The following is an 18,389-nucleotide window of genomic DNA, read 5'->3' on the forward strand; positions in this document are numbered from 1 at the left end:
AACCCTTACCATGTTTCCAATTGTCAGAAAAAGTGTTTAAATTTCAAAACTTCCACTTGTTTGACATTTTACATGTTGGAGATTATTACATCAGCCAGCATTACCCTAACATGGTGCTACTCAAAGTCAGTGGACTGGCAGCTTGGCATCACTCATATTTATAATACTTGGCATTAGACACAAGTAGTTTTCACTTAAAAGTTTCCCGTTACCAAAATCCTCACTTCCTCAAACAGACATATCTTTACAGTGGCCCTATTTGCTGACCAAATAAGACTAATCTGAATCATACCTACTGGTGTGTTATTTTAAAAATAGCTGATGATTGACTTATAAATTCTGTACCTACTGCATGCACCTAGAAGTCTACATAAAGTATTACTTTGATATTATGGATTTAAGCTTACTAAATATTAGACTGCTAAAGGATGACTCCAATCTGGAGAAACAATGATATTGATTGCAACACTCTTAGGAATGAATTGTCTTTTAGAGATTGTAAAAGCAATCATACTGAATAGGTAACCAATGAGTATTTTACTGAACTAAATTGATGACACGTATCTCTTGCATCTCATTTTTAATTAAGTCATTTTCTTAAGAAACCAAAATGTGAACAGCAGGCTTTGTTTGTATTCAAATATAATAATAACTGACCTGCAGCCCTTGACCATGGACCATTTGAAGTTGTTCTTGAATTTTTCTTAGTTCTTCTTGTTGCCGATGAATATTTGCCTCTATCATCCGAGTTCTTTGTTCCAATTGGTCTTTCAGATGCTGCATGGCTCCTAACTGAGCTGAGAACTGAAACTGAAGTACCATGGACAGAAAAAGTGTAACATACTTTAAAATCACTTCTCCTCCTAACTGTATAATGTGAAATGTAAGCAGCATATCACGAGCTAAGAATGCTACACCAGTTTTATATGTACTGCCTCTCAGCTCCTAATTCACCCATCTTTGCTCAACTTTGTGATACTGGAGCCGGAGCTGGAGCCTATTAATATTCCTTCTTTGTCAGTAGGCACAGTCACGTCAGTAGATGCTGCTGGAGGGAAATACTGCAGAGGTAGGTGCTTATCTGTCTGGGTTCTGGGTTCTGGTGCTTTTACTTCTTGCTCTGATGCCAGTGGGTAGCATCCTAGTAAGAATGTGTGTCATCAGCACTCCAGCAGGTGGTTTTCCAGCAAGTCTCACTGGCATCCCGGTGGGCAGCTGCCCAGCAAATTTTACTGATATCCCAGCGGGTGGCTTCATGTTCTTCAGCTCTAGGTGTGGCACCTCAGTGAATCTGTCTACCACCCAGCGGCTACAGCCATACCTGTCCCAATGGAATCTGAGTCTTAGCCTGGCCTGGAGGGGCAGGAGTTAGTTGGAGGTGTCTTCTGAGATGTTCCATCCTCAGTTTCTCTCTCTCTCTCTCTCTCACTTACGGTTAGTGGCTGCTCTCTACACCTGTTCTCCCTGTATTCTTTAGAATTCTCTTAAGTTAATCCCTGTTACCAGTTAATAATTTTCTGTATTATCGCTGTTAAATTTCTGGTCTGGCTTGTAACTTCTGACTGAATCTTGACTGATGACAGGATGAATAAATCACACTGGCATTAGAAGACCTGAGCTCATATTGTGGCACTACCACTTGCTAAAGTAAGTTACTTTACTTCATTTCTACCCCTTTAACAAAGGAAAGAGTAGCTCATACCTAGTTATTCACATCAAATTCTAGAATCCCTAGAATATCCTCTTTGTGCATGTCATTAGAAAGTTACATAAGTCTGACAGATAACCAACCATAACATTTTTACCCATATTTTCACTGCAACTGTTCTCAGACAAGTACAAAACCTAGGCTTTTAAAGACTAAGCATTTGTAAATAGGGAGTGAATAAAAGCACAGTTATTCTACTTTCAACGTAAATAAGGTTTTCAATTTTACTTATTTCTCTATGTTTTATCTGAATTACAAGCAGCTTCTATTTACTCCTGCTTGAAACTTAGCCATATTTGATAATTTACTGCTTAAGTCTATACAGGCCCATTTAATTATTTCCATGACTATTCAGCACAAGATACAGGATAAGAGCAGAAAGAGAAACTTAATTGGAAATCTGTCTTAATCTTAAAATAGTGAATGCACCTGAAAGTGAAAAATGCCCCCCAAAAGCTTTTTTACTCTATCCTCAAAAGTTTGTATTGAGAATACTGAACATTACTTTCCAAAGTATACAACTCTGACTTCTGAAGTTGCCAATAACCAGATCATATCATACAACAGATTATAGTAAGTGTGCAGAAATCTTACAAATTAAGTATCTTGATTTTAGTACCTTTACCTTATCATGCCTTACATTATTTTTTATCATTCAAAATGTTATATTTATGTCATACAAATATATTTTATGCCAACTAAAGTTATCTATACCTTTAAGGAAATACTACATTGTTACCACTTAAAGGATTTCTATTAAGTACATACAGAAAAATAACAAACACAGAAGGCAAAATAATACGAAATAAAATCACAGAACTGAGAGGCAAAGTGTTTGGCTTTATCACTGAATGAAATATGAGATCTTAAAACTTATTAACATTTCTGACATAGTAGTAGATATTTATTTCATTAAAATATTCCTTTATAATGTTAAGAAATGCTTATTCAGTATCTTCAGAGTAATGAACTAATTATATTGAAAATATGTCAAATACTTACATAAAAATTCTGTTAATCTTCAGAATAAAAAGCATTTGAGGACTCAATGCTAATAAAAACTATTGCAACTCCAGTCACTAATAATACAGTGCTATTTTAAATACCTAACACGATCATATGTTGTTAGAAGTCAAGATTATGACATTTAGGTAATTTATAGTATTGTCAATATATTTGTACAAGTGTCATAATTTATAATAGCTATAATTATATATGTATAATTTAAATAACATGTAAGATAAAGGTATTTTTAGAAAAATACTGTTTCTATCTACTGTTAATGATCATTATTTGAAATTAAGATACTGTTATCTTTAAAGCCAAAACCAGAAAATTTTGGATTATTTTTACCACAACTTAGTATTTTTAATGTGTTTGAAGCACTGAATGAGTACAGAGTCATAAATTACAAGTTGCGTGAAATTAAAATCAGAAGTGTCACTTTTGTGATACCCCTCCTTTGTCATGCTGGTTTCTGTATTTAGGCCTCCTTTGGGACACAGCCCAAGCAACAGTTCTTCCGGAAGGTCCTCCTTCAGTTCCTCAGGCTGCATGAAAAGTCCATCTAATGTGCTCACTATTAGTCTTTACACACTGAGCACAGACTATGTAACATTGCATTGTAGTTATCTGTCATTCCCTCTAGATGCAACCAAGTCTTTTAATATAGATGTATCTGTACTGCCTGCACCTGCAGTATCTAACACAAGAAACTCAATAAATGTCTTATATATGAACAAATGAATCAATATATGAATAAAATTACTCAATTCTTCTAATATCCAAAGGAAGAACAAAGTGAACAGCCATATTTCATCTTTAATATCTTTCTGTCTATAGTGTTTCTCAATAGGGGTTAAGCAGGATAATCCTTTGTTGTGCAAAACTGTTGTGCATCCTAAAAGACAATTATCCCCCTTGGCCCTTGCCTGTTAAGGGGCCAATGGTACCCCAACATCATCAACAATCAAAACTATCCCAAGATATTTTAAATGCCCACAGTTGAGATATATTTCATCTACAAGTATATATTTTTCAAAAATCTTTATTAGATTAAATACAATTTATAATTTTAAAATACTCAACTGAAACAAAGAAACAAAAAATACCTGGGACATGCCTTGTGGAACTGGTAAATTTGCAGCTTGAGACATCACTGGCTGTGTTAATGATTGACCAACAGACTGGGAATTTATAGACTAGAGGCAAAATAAAAAATAACACTAGAGTGACAATTGTTTCCATACATGAGTACTTCCACCAGAAATATCACCCCGGCATCTTTATAACTGAATTACAATTTGCCTCATTTTTTTCTTTTTTTTTTAGCTGAGTACAGGCATGTCCCCCACTCTAATCTATAAATGCCTATGCCATATTTTTCTTTTTGTCTTCCAAAGCACCTACCACATTCCCTTGCATGGGCTCTCAATAAAAGCTGACTGGACTGTACTGAAGGTGACTGGTATTTGAGATTAGATATAAAATGGCTCTAAATTACCAGCTTTCCATAATTAAAAAAAAAAAAACCTAACACTTTACCTGAAAAATATTCAGAAGGACGGATATGTTTGACAACCACTTCACACAAAAATTAAGATCTTTAAGTGTTATAGATGGTCAACTGTTTTGAACTTTATAGAAAGGGACAATAAATAAATGAATTTATGAAGATCTAGATGATTTCTCTCCCCTTTTAACAGATCTTTATTCAGAAGAGTACTAACTAAAGAGCTTACCTGACTACTAAATGATGACCTCCTTTGAGACATCTTTTCATGAGCTGGTAAATGCGGTCTGGGAGGAGTGCTAGTATCGGTCGGGATCTTTGTTGGTGTTGCTGAGGGTAGTCAACAAAACCGGAAGACCATTAGTACTTTATAAAACACAATTTTCAAAAGTTAATCTCAAAATGCATTTCAGTGAATAAAAATGATTTTTATTTTTCTAAATTATTCAGTAAAAATGAAATCTATGACAGTAAGATAATTCATTTTAATTATTTCTTTTTTAAGGACAAAGAAAATACTCGAAATAGGAAAACTTTAAGTATAAAAATGTTTACTATTCCTACAACTCGATAGCAAAAAAAAACCAATAACTCAATTAAAAAATGGCCTAAGGACTTGAATAGATAGAAGACATACAGATGGCCAACCAGTACATGAAATAATTCTCAACGTCACTAATCATCAGGGAAATGCAAATCAAAACCACAATAAGATATCACCCCTACCTGTCAGGATGGCTATTACTAAAAAATCAAAAGACCAGCGTTGGCAGGAATGTAGAGAAATTAGAACCCTTGCACACCGTTGGTGGGATGGGAAATCATGCAGCCAATGGAAAACAGAATGGAGGTTTCTCAAAAAATTCAAAACAGACAACTATATATGACCCAGCAATCCCACTTCTGGGTATTTATCCAAAAGAATCGAAATCAGCATCTTGAAGAGATATTAACATTCTAATTTTCACTGAAGTACTATTCACAATGGCTAAGATACGAAAATAATCTGAATGTCCTCGACAGATGAATAAATTAACAAAATGTGGTGTATACATACAATGAAATACTATTCAACTTGAAAAAGGAAGGAAATTCTGCAATATGAAACACAGATGAATCTTGAAGACGTCATGCTAAGTGAAATAAGCCAATGACAGAAAGACAGGTACTGTATGACTCCATTACATGAGGTATCTGAAACAGTCAGATTCACTAAATCAAAGAACAGAATGGTGACTAGCAAGTGTGGGGGAATTATTAATCACTGAGCACAAAGTCTCAGCACAATGAGTAAGCTCTAGAGATCTGCAGTACAGCACTGTGCCTGTAGTCGGCAATAATGTATTGTAAGCTTAATATTTTTAAAGAGGAGATCTCATTTTAAGTATTCTTGCCACAGTAAAATAACTTATTAAAAATAACAGTGAAATAGCTGTAATAGGGAAAATTTTTTTTCCTAAGAACTTGTATGTTTAACCTCTTTGATGTTCTACCCACAATGTTGAGTAATTCAAACAACCCCCCTTTCCCTTATTACATATAGTTTTAATACTCTGCAGAATAAAAATGCTAAGCTCTTTTTAAAAAATGTTAAAGGTTACCAATTTAACGACAACTATGCAAGTCTCATAAAGACAAGATACATACACAAAAAACTTCTGTGAACTTAAAGAAACAAGAAACTGTTGCTGTAACAGTTCTGCTTTCTTTTTGAGGAATGATTAAAAACTATACCAACATTGCTACCTATGTATTTTATAGGCTCCTTTATAAACTCAATTCTTTGCTAAATGTGAGCAATGTACCTCCTGCTCACTGGGATGTATTTCAGAAATGTAAACACTTATTATCTGAAAGCTGCATTTGATAAAAATTCTGATACCAGTAACACAAACTATTTAGAAGCACTTTCTTTAAAGGAAGCCTACTTTCAAGTTAGGGTACTCACAGGAAGGGTCTGAGACTGCTGTGTGAGATGATTTTCTTGAACTCCGGGAGGAAGCAGAAGGAGTTGGGCTGTGATCAAATCTTTCCAATGCTTCCTTGAGACTGACTGTATTTATACGATTATCAGACCCAGAATCCTGGCTCTAAGGAGACAAGAGTAAAATAAATATTTTCTTGGGTTCAGTTCGGAGATTCCAAATTAGCAATATTACTTGTTAATTCCTCCTCCCCAAAGTCAGTTTTTACCCGTAACAAGACAAAGGTACTTGTGTAGTATTAGGAAAAGAAATTAAAACTTATTTTTTATAGCCAGAAAGTTGTGGCTTTATTCTCTATTTAAAGAAACAAAAGATGCAAAAGAATGAAGCTGGACTCTTATATCATACAGAAAAATTAAATCAAAATAGATCAAATACCTAAACATAAGAAATAAAACTTTTAGAAAAAAAGGGGAAAAGCTTTATGACACTGGATTGGGCAATGATTTCTTAGATATGACACTAAAAAGCACAGGCAACAAAAGTGCATCAAAGGACACTACAGAGTGGAAAGGCACCATGGAATGGGAGAAAACATTTGTAAATCATTTATCAGGCAAAGAATTAATATCCAGTATATACAAAGACTCCTACCACTCAACGGCTAGGAGTTAAAAAAAAAAACCCACAATCCAATTAAAAAAAGGGAAGGTCCTGCATAGACATTTCTGCAGAGAAGATACATAAGCAGCCAATAAACACACAAGAAGATGCTTAATGTCACTAATAACTAGGGAAATGCAAATCAAAACCAAGAAATAACACTTCACATTCATCTAGATGGCTGTTATTAAAAAAAAGAAGGAAAAAAAAAACCCCAGAAAATAATCAGCATTGGCAAGGATATGGAGAAACTGGAACCCTTGTGCAGTGCTGGCGAGAATGTAAAATTAGCACAGCTACTATGAAAAAATAGCGTCTTAACAGTTCCTCACAAAATTAAATATAGAATTACCATATGATCCAGAAATTCCATTTCTGGGTGTATTCTCAAAAGAATTAAAAGCAGGGATTCAGATATTTGTACAGCCATGTTCATAGCAGCATTTTCACAACAGCCAAAAGATGGATGCAACTCAAGTGTCCATTAACGAATGAATGGATAAACAAAATGTGGTATATACATACAGTGGGATATTATTCAGCCCTTAAGAGGAAATTCTGACACACGCTGTAACATAAATGAACCTTGAAGACGTTATGCCAAATGAAATAAACCCGTCACATACAAATACTGTAGGACTCCACTTACATGAGGTACCTATAGGAATCAAATTCATACACTGATTCTACCACATTTTCACAATCACTCTCTCACTTATGTCTTCTCTCCCCTCTTTACCCAACCTAAAATCATGGTTAACCATTACAACCACACTCTTGAGTATACCATCAACTCCCTTGTTTCTATCTCCCTTCACCACACTTCCGTGGGAAAAATCTCAATGCTGGTTAACCCCAATTTTTTTTAACCTAGTCCACATCTGTTCCTGCACAGCTAACATGGCTGAAGAAACACAACATGGTGACTGTTCTTTCTTTATAGCCAAGAACCTCAATGAGACCTTAATCCTTCCTGCCAAACAGACTAAAATTCCCTTGTCCATTCACCTTCTTACTCTCGTAGAAAACTATTTAACACTCCTCCCTCTTCTCAAATCTCTGACTCTGCTTCACATTTCACAGTAGAGTATTGCCACAGCTCCCACTATTACACCAGCCTCCCTTCCAGCATATGTACTCACATGTTCTACCTTTCTTTATGTTACTATAGATCAGGGATCACCACCCTTTTCTGTAAGGGTCAGAGGGTCAGTATTTTAGGCTTTGCAGGCCAACTGCTATAGTACAAAAGCAGCCATATGCAACATATAAATGAGTGTGGCTGTGGAATTTGATGATATAGTTTTCATGTGTCACAAAACATTTTCTTCTGACTTTCTTCAATACTTAAAAATGCGTAAAAAAACATACTTGCAGCTTGTGGGTGTTATGAAACGAGGCAGATGGCCAGATTTGGCCTAAGAGCCAGAGTTTGCCAATCCCTTCTACAGCTGAATCATCTGCTCCTCTACCTTGCTAAGCCTAATCTGTCCACTTGTGGACTAGATTCCATCTTCTCTCACCTACTCAAGAAAATTGCTCTAGCATTTCTCCTGCTTTCTCTGTCACCAATTTTTCTCCATCAGACCATTCTCATCAGTATACAAACAGGCTATTATTTCTCCCACCTTAAAAAGCAAATCACTCTAATTCCCCTTATCCCAGAAAATTATCTTCTAAACCCACTCTAATCAGGCTTTCCCTCGTATTACTATTCCTCCTGGTCTGTTCTTATGGATAAATGAATACACGTTGTTGGACTCTGCTCAATTCTCAGTGCTCATCTAATTTAACCAATTTCTGCAGGATCTGACAAAGCTGATTGTCCACTTCTCACTGACACATCTTCTTTTCTTGGCTTCTAGGACAACTGAATTTCCTAGTTTTATTCCTACCTCACTGGCTATTTCCCCTTGGTCTCCTGTGATTGGGTCTCCTTGTCCTCTTCATGTTGGAGTGCCCTGGTGCCTAGTCCTGGGTTATCTTCTCTCTATACTCATTCTCTTGGTGATCAATTTAGATTCATGACTTTAAAACCATTCATACACTGAAGTTCTGAAAAATGTATCTCAAGTGTACTTCTTCCCTAAACTCCAGGAAGACTATGGTGGTAACAGTAAACGTGGTGAGAAAGTAGACATAGTTGAGTATATTTGGGAAGTAGGGCTAGATGAATTTCCTAGCACTGGACACCGGCATGAGGGAAAAAGAGAAAGTAAGGAGGAACAACGTCTATATATATGACCTTGGTTTCTATAATGACCCTTATTTCAAAGAATCCTAGATTTAAGCACTTTTCTCAGAAAATTTCTTTTTACTAAAACATACTGGATCTTCTTCCTCTAAGCAGACAAGGCCTCTTTGGAAAAAGCCTTTCATGTGGGCCCATGAGAGCAGAGAACTTGTTTGTGTTATTCACTGCTATATTCTCAGCATATAGAGCCATATCCAGCACTTCCTGGAAAGGCACTTTTTAACTAAAGTATCGCTGATGTACAGTATTGTTAGTTTCAGGTGTACAATATAGTGATTCAACATTTAAATACATTACAAAGTGATTACCATTAAGTCTAGTAATCATCTGTCCCCATACAAAGTTATTACAGCATAACTGACCATACTCCTTATGCTGCATATTACATCCCTGTGACTCATTTATTTTATAACTCAAAGTCTGAACCTCTTAATCCCTTTACCTATTCTGTCCCACCCCACAACCCCCTCCCTCTGGCAACTACCATTCTGTTCTCTGTATCTGTGAGTCTGTTTTGTTTTGTTTGTTCATTTGTTTTTTTAATTCCACAGATAAGTGAGATAATTTATCTTTCTCTGATTTATTTCACTTAGCATAACGCCCTCAAGACCCATGCACGTTGTTGCAAATAGCAAGACTTCATTCTTTTTTTAATGGCTGAGTAGTATTTCATTGTGTGTATGTATATACATACACATGCACATACACACACACCACATCTTTATCCATTCATCTACTGATGGACACTTAGGTTGCTTCTATATCTTGGTTATAATCCTGCAATGAACACAGGGTTGCATAAATCTTTTCGACTTAGTGTTTTTGTTTTCTTCAGGTAAATATACAGAAGTAGAATTAATAGACTGTACTATTTTTAATTTTTTGAAGAACCTCCATACTGTTTTTCATAGTGACTGCACCAACTTACAATTCCATCAACAGTGCATAAGGGTTCCCTTTTCTCCACATCTTTACCAACATTTGTTATCTGCTGTCTTTTTGAAAACGGCCATTCTGACAGGTATCAGGTGATTCCTTGCTGTGGTTTTGATTTGCATTTCCCTGATGATTAGATGATTAGAGAGATGATGAGTATATTTTCATGTGTCTGCTGGCCATCCATATGCCTTCTTTGGGAAAATGTCTATTCAGGTCCTCTGCCCATTTATTCATCAGATTGTTCAGTTTTTGTTATTGAGTAGAATGAATCCTTTACATATTTTGGATATTAACCCCTTACTGGATATATCACTTGCAAGTATCTTCTCCTATTCGGTAGGGTTCCCTTCCATTTTGTTGATGGTTTCGCTCACTGTGCATGGGAGGTACTTAATAAGGTTCGTTGAATGACTGGATGATATTCCCCCATACTGTCCCCTAGTATGCTGCCTATTTTATTTCACTTTTTATATAGATTCTTGATTCTTTCCTCCCACTTATTTTTCGACAGATCAAAAATACCTGTTATAGCACTTTCTGGTTCATTATCATTCCTACCTCTGAGTATTTACAACCTTGTATAATCCCTCCCCTTTAGTATAGTAATGGGGATTGGATTAAGGGTCTACCCTACACTAGTGATTTGCTTCTAATGAACAGAGTAGACAAAAGTGATAGGACATCACCTCTGTGATTAGGTTACCAAAGACTGACTTGCTGGATTTTTCTCTCCCTAGATTTTCTTGCATACTTGCTCTGATGGAAAGAGCCACCTGGAAAGGAACTGAGGATTGTACCTGGCCGTCAGCCAGCAAGGAACCAAGGCCCTCAGTCTAACTGCCAGTGAGAAACCCAATCATTTCAACAACCATTGAGTAAGCTAAGAAACAGATTCAGCCCTAGTTGAGCCCTGAGGTGACTGTGGCCCCTACTGACACCAGGATTGCAGCCTCATGACCAGTTTTGAACCAGAGGGCCCAATTAAACTGTGTCTGGATTCTTGGCTCACAGAAACTATGAGATAATAAATGCATGTTATTTAATTTAATCATTAAGTTTTGTTACACAGCAAAAGGTAACTAATACACTACACTTCTACCTAATATAATGATAAGAGAAACCAAAGTTCAAAATCTGACTATAACTTCCCAACCATGAGTCTTCATGTTCTGTTTTAATATTTTCAAAGTAGAGATATTATCTACCCAGATAAGGATGTCTGAGGAATAAATGACATTGCATAATTCATATAAAAACCTAGGCAGAGACTAGCACATTGTAATAACTGTTAATTTAAATCTGAGATCGTATATGTCTCTCATATAATTAGCACTAAATAGCAGGCCTTTCAAATCTTTTTTAGAAGCAGATGAAGTTTTAAAAAATTAAATTTAATATAAAAAACAGTAAAGTATAATTACAGCACTGTCACAAGTGAGGAAATGAAATATTTGAAAAATAATTTTCCCGTAAATTATTGAGTCTTGTCTTTCATTGTGAAGAAATAAAATAATTAAAAAAAAACTGTAAGATACATACTTTATCAGCAGCTGTCTCTGGAAGAGACTCTTCAATGCCAAGTTCTCGTCGTCTTTCAGCCCTAACTTCTGCGTAACTATAAACGGGGGAAAAAAAGAATTTCAGTGTTTGATCATTCATTTAAAATACTGCAGAGGTGCAACCATTCAGTGCTTGTTATGTGTCTTGTTCATCATGAATTCTAGGCCATTTTCTATGTACCACAGAAACATAAAACATAGCTACAGCATATTATCTTAATTAAAATTTCTCCGTTTTCCTATGTATGTCAAAAGTTTATGTGCTACTGCAAATGATCTGTAACTACACAGAACTTAAATTATGGGGAAATGAATAAATAAATAGGAAGTATACTTTATCTCCTCCAGTTCTCCTTTTACATAACTGACTAATATATAAAAGACAGTTATAACTACTGCTCTAAGTCATAAAATTTATGTGAAGAATTATAAATCTCTATATACTTATATTTCTATATAATACTTACAAGTAAATTTAATAATAAATTGAAAATATGTATCAAAAATGAGGGGGAATTAACAAATTAACAAGTCATACATAAAATTACTTTCTAGAATCATTATGGATGTTTCTATAATTCAGAAATTCTGTAAAAGAATTCTTACCTTACTACAGTGTGAGTACAAACAATAAACTCTGGCCTTGAATTCCACTGATGGTAAGTGATATAATAGTGAGTCTGAAGCCAAATCCACTGTTGTCCTTTGGTCAGGAACCTGTAATAACATGATTTGCCTTTCCCGTACTGCATTACTGAAAAGAAAAAAATATTTTTGATTCACATTATTAGTTATGAATCTGTTTTTTAGCCAAAGGTATCATTCACATTTAAATCTACATATATAATTCTGTGAACTCTTACTTAGCCTTCCTTGATCATGAAATCCATTTTTGATAGACTGGCATTCAGTGGAACAAACCTTAGGAAACGCTGGTCAAGAATCATTCTCTCACTTACATTAATGAGGAAACCAAGGTCTAATACTTGAAACTAGTAGTCCAAAATTGCCCAGCTAGTTAATAGAAGTGTCAGATCCTGGGGGAGGGGAGTGGGAAGGAATAGACTGGGATTTCAAAATTTGTAGATACTGATAGGCATATGTAGAATAGATAAACAAGATTATACTGTATAGGACAGGGAAATATATACAAGATCTTGTGGTAGCTCACAGTGGAAAAAAATGTGACAATGAATGTATGTATGTTCATGTATAACTGAAAAATTGTGCTCTACAATGGAATTTGACGGAACATTGTAGAATGACTATAGCTCAATTAAAAAATGTTTTAAAAAAATGTCAGATCTTTTTAATACACCATGGAGCTTAGTGCCCACATCACTTGGAGTGAACAATGTTTCTTCTGTGAAGTGACTTTACTCTAAAAATGTTCTATATAGTTGATATTATATAATATGATTTATTTTCATAGAGAGAGGTTTATGAGACCAGCCTAAGGCATTATAAATGTATATTAAATATGTAATTAAGCTTTAGAGGACACCTAAGAGGGAAAGATTTGCGGAGGAGGATCAGAGAAGCAAGTAAAACCTATTATTAAAACAAACTTCTGAATAGCATGTGGTATAGAGGTGGGTCTAAACTCTAGTCCTATCTCTGCCACCAATGAGATATAGGATTGTAAGTAAATTAGCTAACCTTACTGTGTCTCAGTTTACTTGTGGAGATAATAATGATTACCTACTTTCTACAACTGTGGCAATGAATAATGTAGACAATGTACATAAATTGTTCAGAACAGGGCAAAATGAGATGACACCATTCTTATCGCTAATATAGTAACAGCAGGTAACATTAATGAAGCACTATAAGCTTTCTAAAAGAGATTCTTTAAATGTGTACTTATCTCCTGGGCAGCTGTACATGCCTGAAAATCAAAATTTATGAAATACTGTTCTAATATTTTGATACACAGTTTTCAAAGGAATCTACATCTCTTATTCCAGACTAGAGCTCATATAACTCAAAACAAAGTGTAAAAGATACAGTATTATAAAAATGGACATACTACTATAGACTGAAATATGTAAAACAGGAAGAAATTTAAACTTGATTGAGGATTCCTACTGGAATTGGTTATATATATAAAGTAAAATTCTCCAGGATATTTCAAAAATACAAAAATGGTGATAAGTCTGTATTTTACCACCTTCTATTAACATGATAGTTATTTATACAATTAAAGAGTTATTATCACCAGAAATATTAAAATCTACTTACAGTGCTCGTGACATTTTGCCAAATTTTCTAGGTCATCTACATGATAGTAATCGTAGCCTGATGTTCCCAGAACTTCAAATGGCAAATATCCTATTATAGGTGGTGCCCTAAATTACACATAAAACAATCAATATTATGATTTTTTCCATAATGAAAAATACTCAACCAAGAATCAACTTTGGGAGGAACCCTTATACTTTGAAAAATGGACAATAAATCTGAACATCTTGATTAGAAAAAGTTTGTCCTTGAAATCCATTAATTTCAAGAATTATAATGTATAATTTTTTTAGAATTTTTAAACGGAGTTACCTGTGATCTAGAAATAGAAACTTCCATTCTAAACTATGTCTAGATGTAAACTCTTCATTAGGTTCTTCAACAGTGCACATTTCCTACAAGTAAATTAAAAATTAAAATTTAGAAATGTTTTTCTGTGTCAGTAGAAGAATCCCAAATATTGTTAGCTGTTAAAGTCATTATTAGCTAACTTTTTCCTAAACATGTTTTTAACACATTTTTATTTTCTAGTACTAAGGAATGTGGCAATAAATACATGCAGGCTTCTAGGGGAGTACTTCTCACTCTGCATACTTCTCTATTCACTCACATGCTCATAACCCAAATTCTGAATGTAGAGGTCTCTCCTGACACAGTTCTCTATTTCTAGCTGTCGGGATGTTCCTGCACATCACAAACTCCATGTGTCCTAAAATGAACTAACTGCCTTACTATCATACCCAGTTATACAATGTTCCATCTCATCAGTGTAGGCATACCTGTGCTGTGCCATTAGTCTAGACATCTGATAGTCAGACACACTCATTTTCACCTTTCACCATCTGAATGATCACTACTAAATCCTTTCAGATGAGAGCGGGTACGTTCATGGTGGTACGGCCATAGACTAAATCCTTTCAATTTCACCTTCTAAGTTTTTAAAAAAATCTATTCCATCCCATCCATCTTCATGCTCTTAGTTTAGACTCTGAACTGTTGCCATCACTGGCTCACATTATTGCCAAAGTGTCTCCTGAACAAGTCTCCCTGTCTTTCAAGTCATCTTCTAGTCTGGCCACAATCACTTTACAAATACTCAAATATAATTATATAACTTCCCTGCTTAAAAACCTTAATGGTTCCTCATTCGCTTAGGATAAAATCTAAACTCTTCAGCGAGGATAAACAAACAACAAAGAAAGAAATACATTTCATTTCTGGCCTTGGCTTACTTTTCTAACCTCATCTCATACCATCCCTATTCCCCTCCACATGCAGTAACCCTAGACTTCAGCCATACTCAACAGTGTATTCCAACCTGCCTCTATGTCCTTGAAAGACCTTTTGTAGCACAATGTAGTCATTAAGAGCCTGGTTTTGAGAGAAAAAGAATTACAGTCAATCTTAGTCCTACTACTTAATAGTTGTGACTTTGGGCAAGGAACTTAACTTCCTTAAGCCTCAGTTTCCTTATATGTATAATGGTGATCATACTAGCATCTCTAAGAATTACCTGAGATAATGCATGTAAAGTATACAGCATGTGGTAAGCACTCAATAAATATGTTAGCCACTGCCATCATTTCCTAAGATCAAAACGAGCAGAGTGAGACTGGTTTAAGATCTTCTCACTGCTAGTTCAGTACTTAGTCCATAATATTGTATCTCCCTTAATTTAAAATCTTATCCTGGCTTATTTCCAGCCACTTTCCAGTGACTGAAGTTGTTCATTTTCCCACTTCCCTACTAATCATCTGCTTCCTGGTCCTAAGATACAGAAATAAATTATTAACTGGATTTTAAAATTGAAAAGGTAAATTCAAATGCAGTAAAAAGTCATTTGTGTATTTCAAAAGAAAATTTCATAGCCAAGCTTTAAAATTACCTAGATTTTTGGCCTTTCCCCTTTAATGTAGTTGTAAATTATACAAAAAAAGCATCCTAAAATTCTGCATAAAAACAGGACAAGTGGTATATAACCAGTGATTAACTCTAAAGGGTATAAATTTTAAAATTAGTTATATAATTTAATGAGTGCCTTGATAACTCATTATTTCCTGCAATAATATCATGATCATATATATTTAATAACTCATGGCCATTACTACGTCAATGTCTGCAAGAAGTTTCAGTTATTCTGGAAACAAAAAATTACATACAGATAGCTCCCATAATATAAAGTGAAATCCCCTTTGGGAATAAATTTAGGAACATACCTTGATGAACTGAGGTGTAGCTAATCTGACAGTAGCTACAAAACAAACTCTATCTTCATAAGAAGGCCTATGTGTGCGTTGTATCGTTCCTTCAAAACCATTGTGTGCTGAAGTGGATACTAAAACAATAGACAAATAAGTATCATCAGTTACTTCAGTAAAATCTAGTTTTTACTGACATTCAAACATGTATGTCTTTAAAAGCTTAAAAGAATACCCAGTTATAGAAGTATTTTAACTCACCACTGTTTAAAGATTTGAAATTTCCTATAAATTTCACATACTCATAAGTAGACGGCTCCTTGGGGTCTATTGTTCCTCGAAGCATATGACAACAAAATTCTAACTGATTTTTTGCTGAAATAGAGGGAAAATATGACATATTTGTGATTTATCACAATGAATGATATACCACATGAAATAAAGATTATAACAGCTGTATAAATTTATAATCATTTTTTTCTTCAACAGAGGTCCTCAATGACAGTTAGTCCATAAAAGCAGTGTTCCTTTAGGGAGATGATCTGACATTGTCCGTAATAAAGAAAACAGATTTTCTGATATAAATAACTCCATGTTTCCCCATTTTTACCTGTCCTTCCTTCTCATTCTTCACTGTAATTTCAAAGAAAGGTTTGTTTCCTATTCTAAAGCTAATACTTCTATCTCTACAAGTCTTGTCTATCTCCTTTTTCTAGGACCAGGGTCACACCACTTTTTTTCATTCCTTTAGCATCCAGACTCACTCTTCTTTGGGTCCTTACTTTCTACTTTTAAATTTGTTCAGGTCTTTCCAACTCAAACATATAAAGGGTTGTTCATGCTACTCTCTTTAGTAACACAGATCTACTTTTTTCATTATGTGCTCTGATTTCCAGGTATTCATTTCCCTTAACTTTATGCACTGTGGCTTTCACCCTCACACCTCTGTAGAAGTTGCTCTTCTAAAAATCAGTAACATCTGTGTTGTTAACTTCAATGGTGTTTCCTCATTGTTTCTACCTCTTCTTAAAATTCACACATCATAGTATGAAACTTACCTTCCTATTTATTGACTATTTCTATCTCTTTTGCTTAAGTCTTCAAACCATAGGCATTCAAAAAAGTCATCTATTATCCTTTACAAATCTATCAGCATTGATAAACTTATTTACCCCTAAATCTGTCTCCCCACTTCTAACATCTCTAACATGTTATATAACACCAAGCCTCGTATCACTACATGATTTCAGGATATTTCGACTAGATTGTCCCATCAGTAACTTAAATTCAAAATACTTAAGAGTGAATTTATCCCTCTTCTTTCCTAAGCCAGCTGTCCTTTCCCTTTGTCCTATGTGTGCTTATCACCTTAGTTAGAAACCATATCAATTTGGTCTCTTCTTTCCTATCACCAGCTCACAAACTAATCTGTTACCAGTGCCTGCTATTTATTTCACCAAGGAAGCTCTAACGAGTTATTTTTTTCCCAACTGAGCATCCAGTACTGTCAATTTAGTACAGATGCAAACTACCCTGCATCTAGTATCTCCAAGAATGTATTCTCTATGTCTCCACACTCATGCCATTCGTATTCAACCTTGCCTATTACTCTTAAATTAACATTACTTTCATTACTATTTCAGCAGTCAAGGACCAATAACACCTCTCTTCACTCACAGCATCAAACTCATACTCTTCTGTCATTACCAGGAATGGTTTTATCATCAAACTCAACAGGTTCAAACTCTACCTACCTTCTCCTAAAACCTTCTGCGCTGATGACCCCCAGCTGCTTGGACACCTGTGCCCTACACCAAGCTTCACTGAGTTTATCTACTCAACACTCATATATGTGCTTTCCTCTCCACTCTTTCTCCTACTGCTATCCTTTTAATCTCCAGTCTGGTCATTTTTAAAAATTTGCCACCTGAGAGATTTTCTTTTCAGACCACAAAATTACCCAAATCCCCTTCACTGGCTCCTCATTATGTAAAAAATAAAAACCAAAATGTTTACTGCAAAATATTGGGCCCTATTTCCTTCTCTAGACACAAATTATGCAATTGTACCACCTCACCTTCATTATGGGCCAAATGACCCATTTACAGAACCTGAATTTCCCAAGCAATTTCCCCACTGTGTTAAATCGTGTTTACTCCTTGGCATGAAACACCTTTTTATCTTGGGAAATAACTTTTTTTGTATATCAGTTCTTTAAGCAGGAGGTCAGCTAGTCACTTAACTAAGGCTTTTCTCTATCAAAAAGTATTGTTGCCATCCTCACCTCTGATCCTGGGAACAGAAGCCTAAGGCCTGTCTTTCCGCCAGAGGCAGCTCTCCAGCCAGTGCTACCCTCGCGAAGGTCTCTAAAGCAGACTCCTTCTCTGCCG

General features: G+C 35.2%; 1 protein-coding gene across 19 annotated transcripts in view; it reads right to left on the bottom strand.

Moving 5' to 3' along the window:
- The window catches only part of CLOCK (clock circadian regulator), a 112,773-nt gene that overhangs the window by 16,084 nt on the left and 78,300 nt on the right, over positions 1-18,389 (bottom strand). For 18 of the 19 annotated variants that reach the window (XM_032497773.1, XM_032497870.1, XM_032497838.1 and 15 more), the window contains 10 exons: positions 16,261-16,374; positions 16,018-16,136; positions 14,114-14,196; positions 13,802-13,908; positions 12,167-12,314; positions 11,541-11,616; positions 6,169-6,310; positions 4,450-4,550; positions 3,820-3,909; positions 658-810 (listed from right to left, as the gene is read on the bottom strand). In XM_032497773.1, coding sequence (XP_032353664.1) covers positions 658-810; positions 3,820-3,909; positions 4,450-4,550; positions 6,169-6,310; positions 11,541-11,616; positions 12,167-12,314; positions 13,802-13,908; positions 14,114-14,196; positions 16,018-16,136; positions 16,261-16,374 — 1,133 coding nt within the window. The remainder of the gene's footprint in view (positions 1-657; positions 811-3,819; positions 3,910-4,449; positions 4,551-6,168; positions 6,311-11,540; positions 11,617-12,166; positions 12,315-13,801; positions 13,909-14,113; positions 14,197-16,017; positions 16,137-16,260; positions 16,375-18,389) is intronic. The other variant, XM_032497864.1, reaches the window with a different exon arrangement.

The sequence above is a fragment of the Camelus ferus genome, chromosome 2 (assembly GCF_009834535.1).
Source record: "Camelus ferus isolate YT-003-E chromosome 2, BCGSAC_Cfer_1.0, whole genome shotgun sequence".
Taxonomy (NCBI): Eukaryota; Metazoa; Chordata; class Mammalia; order Artiodactyla; family Camelidae; genus Camelus; species Camelus ferus.